General features: G+C 46.8%; 1 protein-coding gene across 1 annotated transcript in view; it reads left to right on the forward strand.

The window, feature by feature from the left end:
- Positions 1-19,984, forward strand: part of PDIA5 (protein disulfide isomerase family A member 5) — an 89,408-nt gene that overhangs the window by 39,200 nt on the left and 30,224 nt on the right. The window contains exons 7-10 of the mRNA XM_078066724.1: positions 2,967-3,027; positions 11,021-11,088; positions 17,391-17,482; positions 17,576-17,647. Coding sequence (XP_077922850.1) covers positions 2,967-3,027; positions 11,021-11,088; positions 17,391-17,482; positions 17,576-17,647 — 293 coding nt within the window. The remainder of the gene's footprint in view (positions 1-2,966; positions 3,028-11,020; positions 11,089-17,390; positions 17,483-17,575; positions 17,648-19,984) is intronic.

Below are 19,984 nucleotides of genomic sequence, written 5' to 3' on the forward strand. Positions count from 1 at the left end.
CCCTCTGGCAACCACCAGTTTATTCTCTGAATTTATCAGTCTGTTTCTGTTTGGTTGGTTTTGCTCATTTGTTTTGTTTTTTTAGATATATAAGTGAAATCATAAAATATAAGTGAAATCACATGGTATTTGTCTTTCTCTGACTGACTTATTTCAGTTAGCATTATACCCTCTAGTTCCATCCATGTTGCTGCAAATGGTAAGATCTCTTTTTTAGGGCTAAGTAATATTCCATTGTGTATATATACCTCATCTTCTTTATCCATTCATCTATGGATGGACACTTGGGTTGCTTCCATGTCTTGGCTATTGTAAATAATGCTGCAATAAACATAGGGGTGCATTTATCTTTTCAAGTTAGTGTTTTCATATCCTTTGGGTAAATACCCAGTAGTGGAATTACTGGATCATATGGAATTTCCATTTTTAATTTTTGGATAAACCTCCCTACTCTTTCCATAGCGGCTGCACCAATTTATATTCCCACCAGCAGTGCACAAGGGTTCCTTTTTCTCTACATCCTCACCAATGCTTGTCATTTGTTTTTGTGATATGAGCTGGAGAATGTTTGTTCTTATCTTGATAATGTAAAATGTACTTTTTATCTTCTTCTGCCTTTCCTTCCCTTTTCATTTAAAATCATTGACCCTTAATGCTTGTTAGCCCAAAAGAAAAGGATGCCATTTATACTTTCTGGAGAAGGGATCGTCTGTGATCATTGTGGGCTAACCCAGTAGGTCTGTGGCGATTTGAATTAAGGGGCTGGGCATCAACATTTCTCTGGGATAGACCGTGCCAGTATTGTCAGAAGAGAAAAAGCAGGGGCACCTGGGGGGCTCAGTTGGTTAAGTGTCCAACTCTTGATCTCAGCTCAGGTCTTGATTTCAGGGTCTTGAGTTCAGGCCCCACAGGGGGCTCTATGCTTTTTTTTTTTTTTTTTTTTAAAGATGAAGAGCATGTTGGGGGCAAGGGAAGATGGACAAGTGTCAGGAGCTAGTGACATCTGGGTTTGTAGTTATGAAAATACAAGCAGCCTAAACTCACTGTTGCTCCTGGGTAGATTTTGTGATAATGCACATTTCTAGCCTTTCTGGAAAGTGAGTGCCTGCTACCTCCCTCCCCTAAGATGTTCATGTCCTAAAACTCCAAAGATCATTCTTCTATAACTAGAAATATCAAGCAGAAAAATTTTTTTCACACCTGTGGGCAGTACTCTTATTACACTTTGTGCTGTCTTCTCTCCCGTAGAAGTCTAAGGTATAGCTGCCCTTCTGCTGATCAAGTCCCTACGTAAGATAACTAAAAGTTCCAAATTCAAGTTTGAATTGCCGATTCGTATTTGTGAGCTTAGAATTCCACACTGTTGAAGGCAGTTAAGCATCTTTGAATGTAATATTTGTTTCTACCTAGGGTATGAAACCAAATTGTTAGAGGCTCAGAAAAAATCTTTTCATCTCAGATCTTTACCAGGTTTTATCTCCAGGGATTTCAGAAGATCATTTTCAGAGCATTTGCATTTTCTACCCGTTGTCAGGGTCAAAGATCTTAGTAATTCTTCCTTACAATGAGTAGAATTAGATAATTCTAGTTACTTAAACAAGAGTGAACATTTTCAGAATTTATTATAAAATGTTTTGAATTCCTACAAAATATTTGTAATATTTTTTATCTAACTGAAAAATTACAAGTAATACATATGCATTGTTGAAAATTTGGAAAATACAGCTTAAGCATAAAAGAAAAAAAAGTTACCCTATCCCTTCCCCTTGAGAGAAACCCACTGCTGGTATTTTCTCTAGCCTTCCAGGCTTTCGACATAGTGCATACATAAATATTTTTACTCACAAAAGTGTCGTTGCATTTTATATGCTGCTTTGTAACTTGCTCCCCCCCCCACTTAATGTAACATGCATATCTTATTGTGACGTTAAATATGCCTCTTCATCGTTTTTAATGATGCACTAGTATTCCATTGTGCGGGATGAACCCTCATCTATTTACCTAATGCCTTGTTGCTGCCAGAAAGCTGCATTTTGTAATCTCCTTTTATTTTCTTTATTATTCAAAAGAGAAAAACCTCTAATTTTCTTCTATGGAAACCAGTTAGAGAAGCAAATTATTTTAATCAAAACATGCTCTGTCATTGTGCTTCTCTGCAGTCCTTGATAGATCTGCTTTTTCCGGAACATCGTTGACTCTCGTTGGAAGAAGGGTCTCCAACCCTGCCTTACACTGAAGTCTCTCCATTAGCACTGTTGTGACCATTTGTCTTTTTACATTTATTGTATTTATTTAAGAAATACTTATGTATTGCCTAATAATGTGCCAGGTGCTATTCTAAGGGTTTTACAAATACAAATGATCTGTTTAGCTTGTAACCTCCGGGGGCTTGGGGGCTCGCCTCATCTGTATGCTTCTGTGCACACAGTGGACTCCTGGGCACATGGACGGTGGCAGCAGGGCTGGGGAAAGAGATGAGCGGGTGTGGGTTAACCCTGTGTTACCGTAACGAGCAGCTAGATCCCCATCTGGCCAAGTTGGGCTATAAGAAAACAACCTCCCCCCCAAAAAAACAAAGCCACTACATAAATCACATGAAGGGGCAGCCTCATTGAGCCACATGGGACACGAATAGCTCCTTGCAGTCTTTGAATTGTTCAGGCAGAGCTGAAGGTAAAGCTGGTAGCCTGGTGCTGACTACTTCATCACACTAAGTGGCCTTGGGAGGGGCCTCAGGTTCCCCGTCTGTAATATGCGGGGATGGTACAGATGGTCTCCATCGTCCAGCTCCTGATGGGCGGTAACTCTGACTGCATGCCCCACATCTCAGGTCAGACCTCGGGACTTCTGAATCCCCCCCCACCCCCGACGCTCCTCCGGCCGAGGCTGTGGGCCCCTGAGCAGGTGTTGCCTCCCTGTCATGTTCTTGTGTATGTGACCTGCCATGTTCTCTGTTTGTGCCTCAGGACTTCAGACGGCTCCTGAAGAAGGAAGAGAAGCCGCTCCTGATGATGTTCTATGCTCCCTGTGAGTGACCTTTTTCCTTTGGGCTAGAGTTAGTTGTTTAGACTCTTGCAGGGGCAGCTGGGGGGTGGGAGGCAGGGGACTGGGAGCTTGCCCCAGCTCTCTGAAAGTGTGAAGGGTGTCCCTCACCCCACTCTCTCTCTCTGTGCCTCTTTGCCTTTTCACCTGGCTCCTCTCTTCCTGCTGTCCGCATCAATTTTTCTCTCACTAGAATCCGCATCCTTCTGCCCTCTTTACCCTGAGCTCTACCCAGCGACAGTACGGCTCTCCTCTCCACATCCGCCCGCCATCTCGCCATGTCCCATTCCCCGCCCTCTGCCTCCTGGGGGCCTGAAGCCCTTTTCCCCCCAGCTGCGGGCCTGGGGGAGCCAGGCGCCCCCAGAGCCGTGCTCCCTCTCAGCGTCCTCTCTCAGGTGCTGGGGCCGCTCACCATCCAGAGCCTGGCTGGCCTCCCGGGGCAGCTGTTCGCCCAGCCCTGGCTCCTGCACATCTCTGCCGGGGCCACCTGCGAGGTGTGGGGGGATCTGGACCAGGGAGGAAAGGGCCTCGTATTTTGGTTCAGTCTCTAGATGAGGCGAGAGGCCGTAGGAACAGCAGAAAGACCATTGAGATGACAACCAGAAGGCCTAGGTTCTAACTCCAGCTGTGCCATCAGCGAGCTGGGTGACCTTGGTCAAATCCTTCACCTCTCTGCCCCTCAGTTTCTGTTTCTGTAAGAGAAGGGGTTGGGTCAGAGCAGTGACTTTCAGAGTTTTTGACTGTATTTCATAGTATTCATGTAAAAATATTTTTCATTGCAACCTAGCGCTATAAGTATGCACAAATTATATATATACATATATATAGGTAAAAATTATGTAATTTGTGTATACTTACAATAAATAAGTTGAATAAGTAAATAAGCCAAAACAAGTTTTACCAAACCATACTTACCCTTACTACTTGCCATCCACTCTGCCAGATGCAGTACACACTATTTTCTTTTTCTATTTTGTTTGATTTAGAAGTTATTGGTTTTTCCTACTATGTCATAACCCTCTAATAAAGTGTCCGCAAACTATGGCCCATGGACTGTCCACCTTTTTGGTAAGTTAATTTTTGTTGGAACATAGACACGTTCATTTGTTTACACATTGCCTGTGGCTGCTTTCAGGCTAAGCAGAGTTGAGTAGTTGACAGTATGTCCTGCAAAGCCTCAAATACTCTGCCTGGGCCACCCCTGTGATCTAACGCGTCCCAACCCACCGATCGAAAATCCTCAGGTTATAGCCTGTGGAAGGCCCCTAATGACTCTGTGTACTGCATATGCCCTTCCGGAAGCCAACGGCCCAAAGGCTGGGGCCATGCGTGCTGGGACGGGGGTGTACTGTGGCCTGTCCGTGGCTTGGATGAGTATCAGAGGCTATGGCGTCAAGGTTCTGTTTAGTTTTTTTTGTTTTGTTTTGTTTTTTCCACTTTGGAACTGGTTTGTTTATTGCAATAGTATACATAAGACACAGCATAGGTGCTCAAATCAATTGTATATCACGCTGCCTGGACTGGATTTCTGCCTAAAAGACATATGGCGTATGGCGTATTTTCTTTTTCCTTTTTTTTTTATTATGTAAGTTTCAGGTGTACCAATTATAATTTGACCTCTGCATATACAGCAAAGTGATCACCCCCAAAAGGCTAGTTACCATCCATCACCCCACAGTGGACTCCCTTCACCCACGCCCAAGCCCCTTTCCCCTCTGGTAACCACTGAACTGTTCTCTGTATCTGGTAGTTTGCTTTTGTTTTGTTTTTTAGATTCCACGTGGAAGTAAAGTTATGTGTTTTTTCTTTCTCCTTCTGACTTATTCACTTAGCATAATGCCCTCAAGGTCTATCCATGTTGTTGCAGGTGGCAAGAGTTCATTCTTCTTTATTGCTGAGTAGTATTCTGTTGTATATATGTCCCACATTTCTTCATCCATTCATCCATTGATGGATATGTAGGTTGTTTCCGTATCTTGGCTATTGTAAATAATGCTGCGATAAACATGGGGGTACATATATCTTTTCAAATTAATGTTTCTGTATTCTTCCGATAAATACCCGTAGTGAAACAGCTGAATCACATGGTAGTTCTATTCTTAACTTTTTGAGGGATCTCCATACTGTTTTTCATAGTGGCTGCACCAATTTACGTTCCCACCAACAGTGTACAAGCCTTCCTTTTTCTCCACATCTCTGCCAACACTTGTTATTTCTTATCTTTTTGATAAAAGCCATTCTGACAGGTGTGAGGTGGTATATCATTATGGTTTTGATTTGCATTTCCCTGATGATTAGTGATGTTGAGCATCTTTTCTTATGTCTGTTGGCCAGCTGTATGTCTTCTTTGGAGAAATGTCTGGGCAGATCCTCTGCCCATTTTTTAATCGGGTTGTTTGTTTTTCTGTTGCTGAGTTGTATGAAATCTTTATATATTTTAGGTATTAACCCTTTATCAGATATATGATTTGCAAATATCTTCTTCCATTCAGTAGGTTGCCTTTTTATTTTGGTGATGGTTTCCTTCAGTGTACAGAAGCTTTTTAGTTTGAAGTAGTCCCATTTGTCTGTTTTTGCTTTTGTTTTCCTTGCCTTTGGTGTCTGCGCCACAAACACATAGCTAAGATTCATGTCAAGGAGCTTGCTGCCTACATTTTCTTCTAAGAATTTTATGGTTTCAGGTCTTACATTCAAGTCTCTAATCCATTTTGAGTTAATTTTTGTGTATGGTGTAAGACAGTGGCCTAGTAGTGTCATTCTTTTGCATGTGGCTGACCAGTTTTCTCAACACCATTTATTAAAGGGCCTGTTCTTTCTCTGTTGTATGTTCTCGGCTCCTTCTCATAAATTAATTATCTATGTATGTGTGGGTTATCTCTGAGCTCTCAATTCTTTTCCATTAATCTGTGTATCTTTTATGCCAGTACCATATTGTTTTGATTATTATGGCTCTGTAGTATAGTTTGAAATCAGGGAGCATGATACCTACAGCTTTGTTCTTTCCTTTCTTATGTTTCGACTATTTGGGATCTTTTGCAGCTCATAAAAATTTGAGAATTATTTGTTCTAGTTCTGTGAAATATGATATTGGAATTCTGATAGGGATTGCATTGAATCTGTAGTTTGCTTTAGGTAGTGTGGACATTTAAACAATATTAATTCTTCCAATCCATGAGTGTGGAATATCTTTTATTCGTGTCATCTTCAATTTCTTTTATCAGTATCTTATAGGCTTCAGTATACATACAGGTCTTTTACCTCCTTGGTTAAATTTATTCTTAGATATATTATTCTTTTTGATGCAATTTTAAATGTGATTTTTCCTTTATTTCTCTTTCTGATAGTTTGTTATTAGTGTATGGAAATGCCACAGATTTCTGTATATTGATTTTGTATCCTGTGACTTTACTGAATTTACTTATTAGTTCTAACAGTTTTTGGGTGTTTTTAGGGTTTTCTATATAGTATCATATCATCTGTAAATACTGACAGTTTTACTTCTTCCTTTCTGATTTGGATGCCTTCCATTTCTTTTTCTTGCCTAATTGCTGTGGGTAGGACTTCCAGTACTATGTTGAATGAAAGTGGCAGGAGTGGGCATACTTGTCTTGTTCTTGATCTTGGAGGAAAAGCTTTTAGCTTTTTCCTATTAAGTATTATGTTAGCTGTGGGTTTGTCATATATGGCCTTTATTATGTTGAGGTATGTTATCTCTATACCCACTTTGTTGAGGGTTTTTATCATAAATAGATGTTGAATTTTACTGGGTGCGTTTTCTTTAGCTCTTGAGATGATCTTATGATTTTTATCCTTCGTTTTGTTGACCTGGTGTATCATGTTGGTTGATTTGCAGATATTGAGCTATCCTTGCATCCCTAGAATAAATCTCACTTGATTGTGTTGTATAATCTTTTTAATGTATTGTTGAATTTGGTTTGCTAATATTTTGTTGAGGATTTTTATGTCTATGTTCATCAAGGATATTGGCCTATAATTTTCTCTTTTTATGGTATCCTTGTCTGGTTTTAGTATCAGGGTAATTTTGGCCTCATAAAATGTGTTTGGAGGTATTCCCCTCCTCTTCAATTTTTTGGAAGAGTTTGAGAAGGATAGGTATTAAATCTTTGAATGTTTGGAAGAATTCATCAGTGAAGCCATCTGGTCCTGGACTTTTGTCTGTTGGCAGGTGTTTTATTACTGATTCAATCTCCTTGCTAGTAATTGGTCTATTTAGGTTTTCTGTTTCTTACTGATTTAATCTTAGAAGATTGTATGTTTCTAGGAATTTACATATTTCTTCTAAATTGTCCAGTTTGTTGGTGACCAATCATCCATACTAGTCTCTTACGATCCTTTGTTATTTCTGTGATGTGAGTTGTAACTTCTCATTTCAGTTCTGTTTACTCTTGAAAGCCTGCCTTGAATCCACCTTCTTGAGAAGTTCTTTGAGCAAAGACTCCTCCCATTTCCACCTGAGTGATCATGCCTCCCTGGATGGCTGCCCTTCTATGAGGTTATGGTGGTTCTGCCTGACTTGGGCCTGTGGTTTATTCACCATGACAATAGCCTTTCCCCTGCCCCTGTTGATTGCTGGGTGTCCCTCTAACCCAGTCTCCTCTCAGACACCTTGCTTGCCTATAGAAACGAGACCCTGGTGTCCCACTTCTTGTTAGAGCTGGCTCTGCTCAGAATGATCTGCACTTTAACCCTGGGTCATTTTTTTTTCATTAATGTTCACTGGTTGGTTTCACCCCTTTTTGTTTCTCCTTGGAGGGATCTTATTAACTACCCAGCTGTGAGTTGCTTCAGGAATTGTCCTGCCTGCCCAGCCTCTTGAGGACAGGGCCTCCTATGGTTTGTCTTAGAAGCCTTCAGAACTCAATTCATTGGTTAAGTGAGACTAAAACAGAGTGTGTATCAGTATACAGTACGTGTTGCAAGGCAGGATCATGGTATAGCCGTGTGGGTTTCAGTATAATGACACTGGTTGATCACTTACAAAGAGTGGTTCCCTAGCAGTCTGCGTTAGAGTATGCGAACCATCTCTCCGCACCCCCTCCCCGGGCTGTGTGGCAGTGTGCCCCCCCTCACCACGGCAGGCAGAGAGGCAAGCATAGTTACTGTGTTTATATAATGGAAAGCTGGGGTAGGAGAAGTGAGACCCCTTGTTGGTATCACAGAGCAATTAGTAGTTGGGGAGGGAGGGAGAAAACTCAGAGCTGTTAAGTTCAAATTTGTGGAGGGGTCAGATTGGATGGCCTCCTGGGTCCCAGGTAACCCCAGAACTCTTTTGTTGTTGTTTTTATTAAAACAAACTTGTGCTTTTATTATACTTGTCCACTCAAGCCTTCATGGCTTCATAATTCAGCTCATTCCTGGAAACACACCAATTCCCTAAGTGGGAAGTCTTTTAGGACTCTGATCCTTTGATCATGTTTGGGGTGAATGAACCCGAAGGCAGTGGGAGGCTTTACTTGTGACAAAGAATCTGGTTCCTCAGGACCTACTGCCTATTCAGTAAATGTTTGTTGACTGAATTAGTGAGAAAGTAAAAGGGTGAGTGCTCTAACTTTGGGGAGTTGAGAGTGACAGTCTTATTTCTTCCCCTGCCTCTCAGTCGAATCCGTTGGAAGATAAATTCAGATAGGGATCACAGTACCAGCTCTATTTTTGGTGAAGTTAAATTGGAAACTGGCTTGGCCCGGAGCTTCCTATTACTCTTCCCATCACCTCTTCACCTCACTAACTTCTTCTCCCAGGACTGCTGGTCTCCGTCCACGGGGAGTTCGGGGGACGTGGTGGGTAAGGCTGCTGCAGGCTGCAGGCGGGCGGAGCTGGACGAGAGATGCCACCCCTGTGGGGACAGTTCATAAATTAAGCTTATGACTGATGAACGTGGCCCAGAGGGTGTCCGACTCCCACCACCTCATCAAGTCACCAAGTAAAGAGTGGGTGAAAGCAAGTGCCCTCCCACCCCCACTCATTTTCCCTCCTGAGAGTGACAGCCTCTGTCCGCTGTGGAGGGGTTCCCCCATGGCTGCAGACCTCCCGGGGGCACACACTCAGGTCTTGTGTTCCCGGGGCCTGCCCTGCTGAGTGTCAGGTGCTGTCTCCACGCCACAGAGGGCAAAGCTGAGGCTCAGACCGCGTGGCCAGGCTTAGAGAGGCAGCAAATGGTCAAGGGGAGAAGCAGGCCTGGGTCTCCTACTCCTCGGAGCCAAGCTTCTTCCTCTGCTGTGTGGCCTCCTGTTGTCTCTACTGTGTGACATCCAGCTTGGGGCATGGGCACCTGGCTGAGGCGGCCTTGTTGTCCCTGTGTCCAGCCTCTGTGAAGTCCCACAGTGGGAACAGTGTACCCTGACAGATGTCACATTCCTTTCTTCATGACACTTGTGGGGATGGTGCTGTGTGGGCTGCTGGAGAGAGGTACCTCGTGTCTTCTGAAGGCAGAAGCTGTGGGCTTGTGCTGTGTGCTGACCTGGCAACAGCTCCCACTCTCCTGAGTCTCCCGGAGTCTGAGCCTGTACTAATGGCATGAGCCTGAGCCCACGCTTCATATGCCGCCGTGCGTCCAGTGTGTGTGTTCATCTGTCTGACAGGCAGGGATGTCAGGGAGGGACCGTGGGCACTTAGGGAGCTCCATGTCAAAAGAGCCTGTGTCACATTTGGTCCAGTAGACTTGGTGTTGGGGAGGTTCCAGTGGTCCCGGGATAGCTTGGACCTGCTCACAGTTCTCCAGAGTCTGTATGTGGCCCGGTGGGTGAGAGCACCTCTCTGATCTGTACTACTCTGCCCGCGGTCGGTCTGCCACGGCGTTAGCTAACATGGATTAGAGCTTGTGAGCCTGCCGCTGCATGGCCCTGTCCCCCTGTGTCATGTTGAGATGAGACCCAGCCTGACACAGGGTTCTGGGCAGCTTTGGTGTCTGCAGCCTTCAGGTGCATCTCAAAGCCTTTTTACAGCAGAGCATCTGTCAGAAAGAATAACAGCTTGTCATGTCAGAATTCCTTATGTCTGAAGAAACCGGTGCATGTGCCCTGTGGGGTCAGCGCCGAAATGTGGCCTGCTCTGACTGATGTGGGGTGGGGCATGCTTTTAAATCAAGGTCACTCTGAAGTACTAGTGGATCTTTGGGGCTTGGCTGTCTGGGCCCTGTGTCCCCCAAGGCTTGGGGGGCCTTCACCACCCCAGGGGGAGAAGAGTGCGACCACATGGTAGACCACAGAACCCCATAGAGGGTTGAGCCAAAGACATTATAGAATCGTCCGATGTCAGAGCTGGAGGGGGCCTGAGGTTGTCTGCTCCAACCCTCCTCATTTGCCAGAAGGAGCCATGAGCCAGAGAGGAGAGGTGACCTGTCCAGGGCCATGCAGTGCATGACGAGAAGACAGGCACTCAGGTGTGCCGATCCTGGCCTGGCGCTCCTCCCACGAGGCCTGAGCTGGTACTTTCACACCAGCCCATCTCCACTCACTGCCTAATTATTCCTGTGGTTGGAAGAAAAGGGCCGTGGAAATCCCAAAGCTCATCGTATCTGTGGTTGGACAGTTTTCTTCCTAATGGCATCTGGTTCATGTTCATTCGTAGCCCCTGACTGGACAGTGAGGGGAGGCTTTTAGCTGCGCTTTCCTGTCGCCTCTTCTGGTTCCTGGAATTCCCGGTGAACTCACGATCAGCCCTAAATTATTCCCTGCTTTGCTCTTCTCCAGCCATTGTCGTGTTTGCTTAGTGAGTCCCACGTTTATTGAGGGACTGCTGGGCTGTGTCCTATTTTCTGCCATTGAGACTGTAAGCTCTTTGGAGGGCAGGGCCTCTGCATCCTGGTCTTTCTGTGTTCCCAGGCCCTGGGGCAGTCCTGCCCTTCTGCAGGCTGGGTAAAAGTTTGCTGCCAGAGGTCAGCCTGAGGGGAGGGAGGGCAGGGCGCAGGGGTCTGGCACCTGGTATAACCATGTCTGCTTTCTCTCCTGCCCGTTATTAGGGTGCAGCATGTGCAAGAGGATAATGCCACATTTCCAGAAGGCCGCGACCCAGCTGCGAGGCCACTTTGTAAGTGAGGCCCCCGGGCCTGGCAGGGCTGGCCGGCTCACCTGGAGAGTCGATGGAGGAGGGGCTTAGGGTGGGGGAGGGCGGATTTGAAAATTGTGAGGACTTCCCCTCCTACTGCTGCCCCTGCTCCCTGCACGTGTGATCCAGACCTGTCCTTGGTGGATGGTGAGAACTCCACAGGGTTGCTGGGACCAGGAGAATCTGGCGCTTGTCCAGCCAAGGCCAGTGACGCAATAGCCAGGAAACCAGCAAGAAGCACAGGTGGTATTGCTGGGTGACCAGGGGCCATCAGTAGACCATCAGGGCTCCAGAATGACTGGGGCTGGGCTCCAAAGTGGGCCGAGGCTCCTGGTGCTGGGTAGTCCAGTGGCAAAGAAAGGGGCATGGTGACCAGTGGTGGGCCCAAAGCACAAGCGGGTTCAGGGGGCAGTTTCCTGCCAAGCTTGCCAGGGCTGTGGTTCCTGTGTGGTGGGACAAGAATAGAAATGACAGCAGAAAGAGGTAGTCCAGGCGGGGAGCTGGAGACCTGAGCTTGCAGGCACTCTCTGAGGGACGGTGTGCAGAGTGTGTGGGCATGGGAAGCAGACAGAAGCCAGGGTTGTCTCGGGGATGCCCACCTTTCAGGGACAGGAGGGGGAAGAGGAGCCACTGAGGAAATGGGCCTCAGGAAGGAAGAGCAACTGGGATGGTGCAGGAGGGGTGGGGAGACCGGGCAGTCAGAGCTCACCAAGCTGAGGACCCCTCACTGATGGTCCTGGTCATCTCTGTGCGGCCCCCACCCACCAGCCTTGTCTCTTCTCCGCCGTATGTCTGTCCAGTTTTGCACTTACCCTGAGCCACAGACATTTAGGGGTTTTTTTAATTTTGTTTTTGTTTCCATTGGCGGCAACAGAAAAAGAGTTGCTGGCTCCTCCAGGGAGCGTGGAAAAATCCATACACGTTTTATGAAAGGTTGTGGGGAGGAGAGCCATCACGGTGGGGCTGGCCAGAGTCCCATGAAGGGAGTTCTGAGGTCTTAAATCTGAATCATGATATTTATGGATCAAATTAAGTTGGTGATTAGTTCAAAGTCAATTTAAAAAGTTGACATGGCAGCACCTGGGCATGGTGACAGCCCCGCCCGCCGGGCTGCCTGCAAGATTGGGTTGCAGAGAACTGGTGCTTTCTCTTTTGACCTCATTCAGGTCCTGCTTGTTTCTCACTAAGGAATTTTTAGCAACTTGCTGAGAGATGTTTGGCCTTGGGGCACAGATACTTCACTTGGGGCAAGTTTCACTTTGCATTTTGGGGCCTCAGTAGATAGCATATTTCACGATTATTTTGCCTGGAGAAAAGACTTAATTACCTAGTGTTCTCCCTACCCACACTCGTTTACCCTTAGAAAACTCAACTCAACTTCCTGACTCTGTGGTGTGGTTGAGGTCAAACAGCTCCAGCCCCGGTCAGATCACAAATGCCTGGCCAGCTCCATCAGAGCAGGCGAGGTCTTGGGGCCAGTCTTGTGTGACATCTGGAAGATGCTCAGCCCGTGGCACATCTCCCTGCCGAACTTAGTATTCTTCCCAGCCCCTCCTGTGCTCCCACAGAGCTTATCCCTGCCGTGCATGGCCAGGTCTGCTCCTCTTTGCTTTTATTCCACATCCCGTTGTTCACCCGTTGATACTAATTATAATATGATTTTCTCACTGTAGTGTGAGCTTCTTGAGCACTGGGGCTGTGTTTGGTCCATGTCTGGTTCTTCAGCACAAGCACAGGGCCAAGCTCATAGTGGTACCCCATATGTGCTGATGAATGAATGAGGGAGTGTGTGGCTTATCACTCCTGGGGACGTTTTATTTTAAGCTCTGCATTTACTCAAAAAATGATGTTCCTCTTTTTTTTTTTTTTAAGATTTTATTTAGTTATTTGAGAGAGAGAATGCAAGCACAAGTGGGGGGAGGGACATAGGGAGAGAGAATCTCAAGCAGACTCCACACTTGATCCCACGACCCTGAGATCATGACTTGATCCAAAACCAAGAGTTGGATCCTCAACCGACTGAGCCACCCAGGTGCCCTGATGTTCCTCTTTTTAAAGGAAGTCAGAGCATCAGTTATTAAAGACAGAGACAAAGTGGGAAGGATGTTTGTGGGACAAGGTCTTTCTCCTTGGCCTTGGGCTCACATGAGGCTCTTTCTCAAGATTAGCCCTGAAGATTACTTCTTTTAAGGGTACCTGCTTCCAAAAAAGAAAACAACAACAACAGTGCCTGTTCTTCTGCCTGGGCCCAAGTCAAGAAACATAAAAAGTGGCCCTTCCAGTTCCCTAGACAACATTACAGAAGACTCAGTGGGGTCGTCTGGGTGCCTGGACCGCCTGGCTGCTCAAGCCCAGCTTTGGCTAGGTATTAGTTACCTTGGCCTAAGGCATCTGTGTTGTGTGAAATCATTCATTTCCTTGCTTCTGTGTTTTCTTGCTTGGGGTACGTTTTGTTCTGTTTCTTAGGAAAGCACCTTTAGAAAGTTCTCATCCTTTCCCAGCTCCGTAACTGGGGAAAAAGTGTGGCCACATGCACACGACCCACTGTCCTCTCTCTGCCCACCATCCTGGGTCAGGCCCTGGGTAGCCCACACAGGGTGATTGCGAGAGACTGCTGACTTCTCTTCCTGACCCATGACTTGCCCCTTACAGCCTGACTTGTTTATATTAAAAAAAGAAAAGGGGGGTGGGTGTCTGGGTGGCTCAGTCAGTTGAGCGTCCAACTCTTGGCTTTGGCTCAGGTCATGATCCCAGGATCCTGGGATCAAGCCCTGCTCAGTGGGGCGTCTGCTTCTCCCACTCCCTCTGCCCCCTCCCCTGCTCATGCTCTCTCTGTCTCTCTCTCAAATAAAATAAATAAAATCTTAAAAAAAAAAAATGCAGCTGGAAAACCCTCCAGCACCCCCTGAATAAAGTCCTGCTTGCTTAGGCATTAAAGCCTTTTCCAGAGTGAGCTCAGTGAACTGGTCCAGCCTTCTCTTCTAGCCCCCTTCTGTGTCCTACTGGCCTGTTAAACCAGCATATTCCCTGCTTCTTGGGCTGCATCTTGTTTTGTCTCACTTCCATGTCTGTGGAATTCTTACCTACCCTTGAGCACCAGCTCTGTGAAGCTTCCATCTTGTTCCTGTCGGATCATGAGGCAGAGCGAGTCGCACCACCAAATGGCACCAGCACATGTGGCTCCAGGTCAGGCCTTGTGGCCTTAACTTTTAGGCTGAAACCAGTTTTGCCTCGTTTGGCTTTACAGACTCCAAAAAGTGTTTGTACATAGTTGTTCAAGAAATATTTATCTCAGGGTGCCTGGGTGGCTCAGTCAGTTAAGCGTCTGCCTTTGGCTCAGGTCATGATACCGGGGTCCTGGGATTAAGCCCCGTGCCAGGCTCCCTGCTCAGCAGAGAGTCTGCTTCTCCCTCCCCCTCTGCCCCTCCCCCCTGCTTATGTGCTCTCTCTCAATAAATAAATAAAATCTTTAAAATAAAAGAGTTTAAAAAAATATTTATCTCATTAATAAATGCCCCCAAGAGGCACAAGAGTACTACAGAAACCCTGAGAACTAAAAGTTCATCACAAGCAAAGATGGTTTGGAAAGGCTGCAATAGGAAGGTGGGATTCAGTTTGCCTTAAAGGATGAATAAATCTTAGGTAGAAATTGTGAGATGGGGAGTGGGCATCCTAAGCAAAAGGACTAGAAGACACAAAGTAAGGGCCAGGGGAACACGGCATGTATTCTGGAAATTTGGGCAGAATTGCAGAGCTTCTTAGTAGTATTAATGAAAACGGCTAACATATTTTTTAATTTATTTTTGTAATTTAAATTCAATTCATTAACATATACTGTATTATTAGTTTCAGCGGTAGAATTCAGTGATTCATTAGTTGCATACAACACCCAGTGCTCATTACATCACGTGCCCTCCTTAATGTCCATCACCCAGTTACCCCTTCCCCCCCAACCTCCTCTCCAACAACCCTCAGTTTGTTTCCTAGAGTTAAGAGTCTCTTATGGTTTGTCTCCCTCTCTGATTTCGTATTGTTTTATTTTTCCCTCCCTTCCCCTATGATCCTGTTTTGTTTCTTAAATTCCACATATGAGTGAGATCATATGATAATTGTCTTTCTCTGATTGACTTATTTCACTCAGCATTATACCCACGTCATTGCAAATGGCAAGATTTCTTTATTTTGATGGCTAATATTCCATTGTATATATATATACACCACATCTTCTTTATCCATTCATCTGCCAGTGGACATCTGGGCTCTTTTCATAGTTTGGCTACTGTGGTCATTAACGGCTAACATATTTTGAGAGTTGTAGATACTTTGAGTGTTGTAGATGCTTTATCTGTACTATCTCTCAGTAATCACAAGAGGTGGCTGCCGAGGAGGAAACTGAGGCTCACAGGCAACTGACTTGTTCAAGGAAATGCATCTACTGAGTAGGGAGGACCCAAACGCAACATCCTGACGCCCGCGCCTGAGCCTCCTGGCCGCCGTGGTATATTGCCATCTGCAGGGTGCCTTAGACGGCAAGCAGTCCAACTTCCTCCCTGCGCAGCGGTCTCAGACTCTCCCATTCCTGGGAGAATAAAAAACCTAGACCCTAGGAAGTACACAATTAAGAGTTTTATAAGAAAGAAGAATTCGAAAATGAGTTAGGGACCATACGGTCTTTGAGTGTGGCGTTAGATGCTAGCCCGTATTCCGTGGAATTGAAAGGTTTTGTGCAGGGAAGTGATGTAATGAAAGAGGAGGATGTGGAAGATTAATCTCATGGTGGATGTGTGCAGACACTAGGGAGAGCAATTAGAATAAAAAAAGAACTTTAAAATAGACAATTATTACTGGAACAGGCTGCTGAATCAGTCTGGGGAAATGAGCAGAATGGCCTTTAGAGGGTCCCAGGGCTTCTAGTAAGTTCTATTTCAGGCTTATTCTCCCCGTGTTTCTTGCAGCATCCCACAGATGAGCTGGGGGGGAAAATCAGTGATTTAGTAAGCATTTATTGTGTGCCACTGTATGCCAAGCATTGTGCTAGATAGCTAAGACAGTTGGAAAGACATGTTTAGATGCCGTTAGGATGGGGCTGGCAGAGTGCAGGTGGCTTCCGTCACCAGGAGGATCTGGTAGGAAGTCAAGAACTTGACGATTATTGAGCACCAGTTTGGTGCTGAGTCCTCTGACGTGGGTCATCTCCTTCAGTTCTCTTGAGAGCCCTATGATTACTTTCATCACCCACGTCTCCCACACAAGGATCCTCAGTGAGGGTGAGTGACTTGCCCAAGGTCACATGATTCCTAAGTGGATGCAGTCTTTTGAATCAAGTTTGTTGTCCATTGAGACTACTGTTTTCCTTTTTCTCTTCCTGTGTTTCCATATATATTGTTCAGCACAATCGGCTTCCCAGGTTTCTTCTCTCTGCTTCTGTGACTGCTCCTGGCTTTTTGAACTTCCTTTCCTCTCCCCTCCATGCTGCCCTCCTTGAGGAGCAGTCTTCCTGTGTCTGGCCACTCTGACTTCTTTCTCTCTGGGTTGTTCTTAGTATTTAGTAACACAGCTACTAAAATTCTCCTTTCCCACTTAGGGGTGTTGGATATGGGGGCCCCTGCAACCAGAACAAGTTCAGACTTCGGAGGTGGTCCAGTCAGGCTGTAGGTAATGGTTACAAACAGGAGGAGAGAAGCGAGGGATCTGGCAATCTGGAGGGAAGAGAGGCAGGCAGGTGGATTGTCATGAGAGCCACACTCTCTCCTTGGCCACATAGGAGCTGTGAGTTCTGAGAACGTTGCACACAAAGCCGAGGTGGACAGACGGAGGCAGGCCACAAGGATGTTGTGGAATGGCTGAATGGTGACTCAGCAACTTAGGAGAGGAGTACGACCTTTGTTGACATGGGCAGGGAGAAAGCATATTATGCATACTTGGGTGGCAGTAGCCCCACTCTAGGACCTGTTTGAACTTGGTAGCAAGGCCAGGTGTCTTTCTCAGCCCTCAGAACTTTGTTTTCACACTGGGGTGGCTCCCCTCTGCAGGGCAAGTAAAAGGAGCCCCTCTACAGAGGGCCAGCACCTGGCCCAGACCCTGCATCTTCCAGAGCTCTGGGCCGTCATTCCCAGCTGGGTTAGTTTGCCTTGCTCCCCCGCTGCCCCGGGATGCACATCAGTCTGTGAGGCTCTGTCCCCTTCATCTGTTTCTGGTGGGACAGATGGATGGGCTGTGTGTAGACAAGGTGGGGCTGTCTGTGGGGCAAAGTGTGGATAGGCCTGTTCTCCCTTTGCTGCTAGGTGCTAGCTGGGATGAACGTCTACCCCTCGGAATTTGAGAACATCAAGGAGGAGTATAATGTGCGAGGCTACCCCACCATCTGCTATTTCGAGTAAGTCCCCTGCTTCCCTTCCGATGCTCACTCCCCTCCCTGATGGCATTTGCATCCCTGGCTGAGCCCACGTTGTCTGTCCACATTTCACAGGAAAGGACGATTTCTGTTCCCGTATGACAACTATGGGTCCACAGCTGAGGACATTGTGGAATGGCTGAAGAAGTAAGTGGGACGGTTGCCTCGGGAGTGTACGCCTAGAGGGAGGGGCCTTAGCTAGACCCCGGGGTAGCCCCTGGTCTCAGGGCTGTGGCTGGGGGCGGGGAAGAGAACCAGGAAGGGAAAGGTCCCGTTGTGCTGCCCAAACGGTGGTTTCTGGGTTGCTTCTAGGTGAGGATGGGGTCTCTGTGGGTTTAGGATATGAGAATCGGGAGGATTTGGTATGACTCTGGTCATGGTGACTGCCTTTCAAATAGTTCTCTTCCCCTTACTATCTATCTGATGGATAGGGGTATTTCTCATCTAGGATGTCAGTTTTGAGAGAGGCTTCACTGCAGGTCTTACTGAAAATTGGATTGTCAGTTGAACACTTACTTCAAATACAACAGTGTATGAGGTGCTGTGAAGCTCCTAAGAAATACTCTGATAACCTTAGATTTGCAGAGTGCTTTACCATTCACGTGCACTCCCCACAGATGCTGTTTCATGGCAACCTTGTGATCCCTGTTTGTAATGTGATTAGATCCTCGTAATCCAGAGTATCCCTTATCTGGACCCCCCACCGTGCTAGGCGTGTGACTGGCATGACCTTGACGGGTGTGTTGGATGAGGAGTCTGTCTCCCCCACCATGGGAGCTGGGGAGAGGCCGCCTCTCCTGGCAGCCTCCTCGAGCCATCCCAGCCGAGCACTTACCCTGCTTGCTTTGAGCTCTGCCTGTCATCCGTTTGGCACATACCAGTCACTGCCATTGTGTGGCTCTTTGTGCATCATTCTTGGAATAATACCAGCTAACATTTTTTGGGCTCTACTTCATGGCCGGCCCTATTCTAAAGACTTTATATGGATTCTCATGTAATCCTCAGAACAGCCCGGAAAGGAAGACATTATTCTCGGCCTTATTTAATGAATAAGGTAGCAGAGCACAGTGATAAGCAGCTTACCCAGGCTCCTGCAGTCGACGGGTAGCATGGCCAGGCTTGCCCTGGCAGCTCCCCGGAGTTCTGCTTGGAGCCCCCTACCCCTTCCCCAGGTGCTGGCACGGTGGATATTCATTGACATCGTTACCTGAGGGGCACAAGGTGAAAGAATTAGTTATCCAAAGATACGGAGGTTGAAAATGTGTATTTTCAGAATGAGAAGGAGGATGAATTTTGTACCCCCCCCAACAAACAAACAAACAAACTGTCAGATTCTAAAGGTTGAAACTCCCAGTCTTCTGTTCTGTGGGTCCCTGGGAGATAAGATCCAACGGTAACACCATGTGTGCACGGCATCTTTTGTTTCTCGGGAAGCATTGTCCTATCTCTGTTCTCATCGATTCCCTCATTGCCCGCCCCTGCCCCCCATTCTCATGTATTCATTGTTTTAACCTGGGCCGTCACGCCCCTGTTTTCCTTTTTCATTTGATAATAAGCATGTCCTCTCCTCCAGCCAGACACATCTTACTCTGCTTCGGGAGAAGGTTTCAACAAATAGCAATCTCATTTGTCACCAGAGCATAAAATCTGTCTGCCTCCCTCCCCCTTCTGTAACCTTTTCTGGTTTCAAAATACACTCATATCTTTTTGGAAGGAAAAGGTTTAGTTTTTGGTTTTTTTATTGAAGTGTTGAGAATTGCTTGCTAACCCTACACAAGAGGAGCATGTCAGTGGAGTTTGTGAGACAGGTGATTATCTCCCCACTGGGGCCTGGCACTCTGTCCCCCACTCCCTCCTCTCTGCCTGCTGCCACCCCAGCTCCTCCACTAGACTCTGCTCTGGACAGAGACCTGGAGGCAGCCCCGGGCTGGCGCCCCCCCCTCTTTTCCCACCTTTCCTTTTCTCCCTCTCCTCACCGCATGTGGGGAGGAAACCTTGTTAGCAGTTTCTGGTTCAGTCCCGGTCTGCAGGCTGAGAAGGTTGGTGGGGTGACTCCAGGGAGGGGGGTGCGCAGCATCTGGGTCTCCCTGGGCAGCCCTGTCCAGCTGTCTGACCACCGGTGATCACTGTCAGGGGCACTCGTGGCAGCAGCTCTTCCGAAGGCATAACTGTAGCCCGCAGCACAGCAAGGGTAGTGAGACCACCTCCTGAAGGACCGCCAGTGAATCCCCTCATCTCACACCCCAGCAAGAGCCAGTGATGTCGCTGTGCTGGCGGCTGGCTTAATTTTTAAAAAAATATTTTTTGATTTCAAGGCTCTTCAAGTGAGATATGTTATTATAGAAAAACCTAAAAATATATTTAAACAAAAGGAAAAGCCCTTCCTTCTTCCCCACCCAAAGATAATGTGTTGTAATATTTTGGTGAATTTCCTTCCAGTTCTCCCCCCCCCACCCCCCCCACCCCCGCCGCCCCACGTGTACC

Source organism: Halichoerus grypus, chromosome 1 (genome assembly GCF_964656455.1).
Source record: "Halichoerus grypus chromosome 1, mHalGry1.hap1.1, whole genome shotgun sequence".
NCBI lineage: Eukaryota > Metazoa > Chordata > Mammalia > Carnivora > Phocidae > Halichoerus > Halichoerus grypus.